At 43.7% G+C, this 949-nt stretch overlaps 1 protein-coding gene across 1 annotated transcript; it reads left to right on the forward strand.

Moving 5' to 3' along the window:
* Nucleotides 1-246: 246 nt before the first annotated feature.
* On the forward strand, nucleotides 247-885 carry HD556DRAFT_1305691 (uncharacterized protein; the record flags this gene model as incomplete). The annotated part of the gene is made up of 3 exons (XM_041299815.1): nucleotides 247-306; nucleotides 531-744; nucleotides 797-885. Coding segments are annotated over 3 exons (363 nt in total), but the record flags the coding sequence as incomplete, so codon positions are not given.
* Nucleotides 886-949: the final 64 nt, after the last annotated feature.

Here is a 949-nt window from a genome sequence, read left to right on the forward strand (position 1 = left end):
GATATAACTACGAGACTCGTCCGGACCTTCGGACGCGTTATCGTTAAGTCTTTGAAATAAGGGACAGTACTTGGGAAAGGGGCACAGCATACGAGCTGAGGCCGAAGTCCTTCAGATCCAATCCTACGAGAGTACGACCTTAACATCATCAAGGCACGATCTTCTGCGCAATGAAAACAGCTTTTTAAGGATGTCCAGACCCGTCCTCCGAGTACGAGCCTTGTCACCTCTCAGCTTTTGCTTGATATGCCTGTCCGCTGGTCATCAACCTATGTTATGCTCAACCGTGTGGAGAAGATGAAACCTGTATGTGCTATGAGCTTGACACTGACATGACATTAATGTTTCATCAGTTTGTCAACACTTTTGTATATGAACTTGGTGTTCGAGAGCCTAACCTTGCAAAGCGTGCAAAAATTGACCAGTTGAGGCTCAATAATGATGAGTGGAAATGAGTGGAGCTATTCACATCTCTTCTTGCAGTGTGTTATGTGCTGATATGTCTCTCTTGTCACTGACTGTTTGCTCAGCATGCTGATAATGTACAGCAGAGTTTCTCGTCTGATAAAGGCTCAACCCTTCAGCTTGCATTGCCAGCTCTCAAAGCCTTGCATAAGGCTTGGATGTCTCATTCTGAGAGTTCAAAGTATGAGCCCTTTCATACAGCCTTGAATGCAGCTGTTGAAAAGATCTGTGGGTACTATGAGCGAACTGCAGACAATGATGCATATATCATGGCTATGTGTATGTGCTTGTTAGAACACTATTGCCTTATATTCACTCTTGTTGTTAATAGTGCTTGACCCATCACAGAAGGACTCACATATTAAGCACTTCTGGGGTAAAGAAACACATATTGATGCTCTCCGTGAGGCTGAGAGAATGGTGAGTTTGTCTTCTTGTTGAGAATGAGATGTTTACATAGGTGCAGTTCAAGGAAAGACATATC

The sequence above is a fragment of the Suillus plorans genome, assembly GCF_016647745.1.
Source record: "Suillus plorans strain S12 chromosome Unknown HD556scaffold_11, whole genome shotgun sequence".
Lineage (NCBI taxonomy): Eukaryota > Fungi > Basidiomycota > Agaricomycetes > Boletales > Suillaceae > Suillus > Suillus plorans.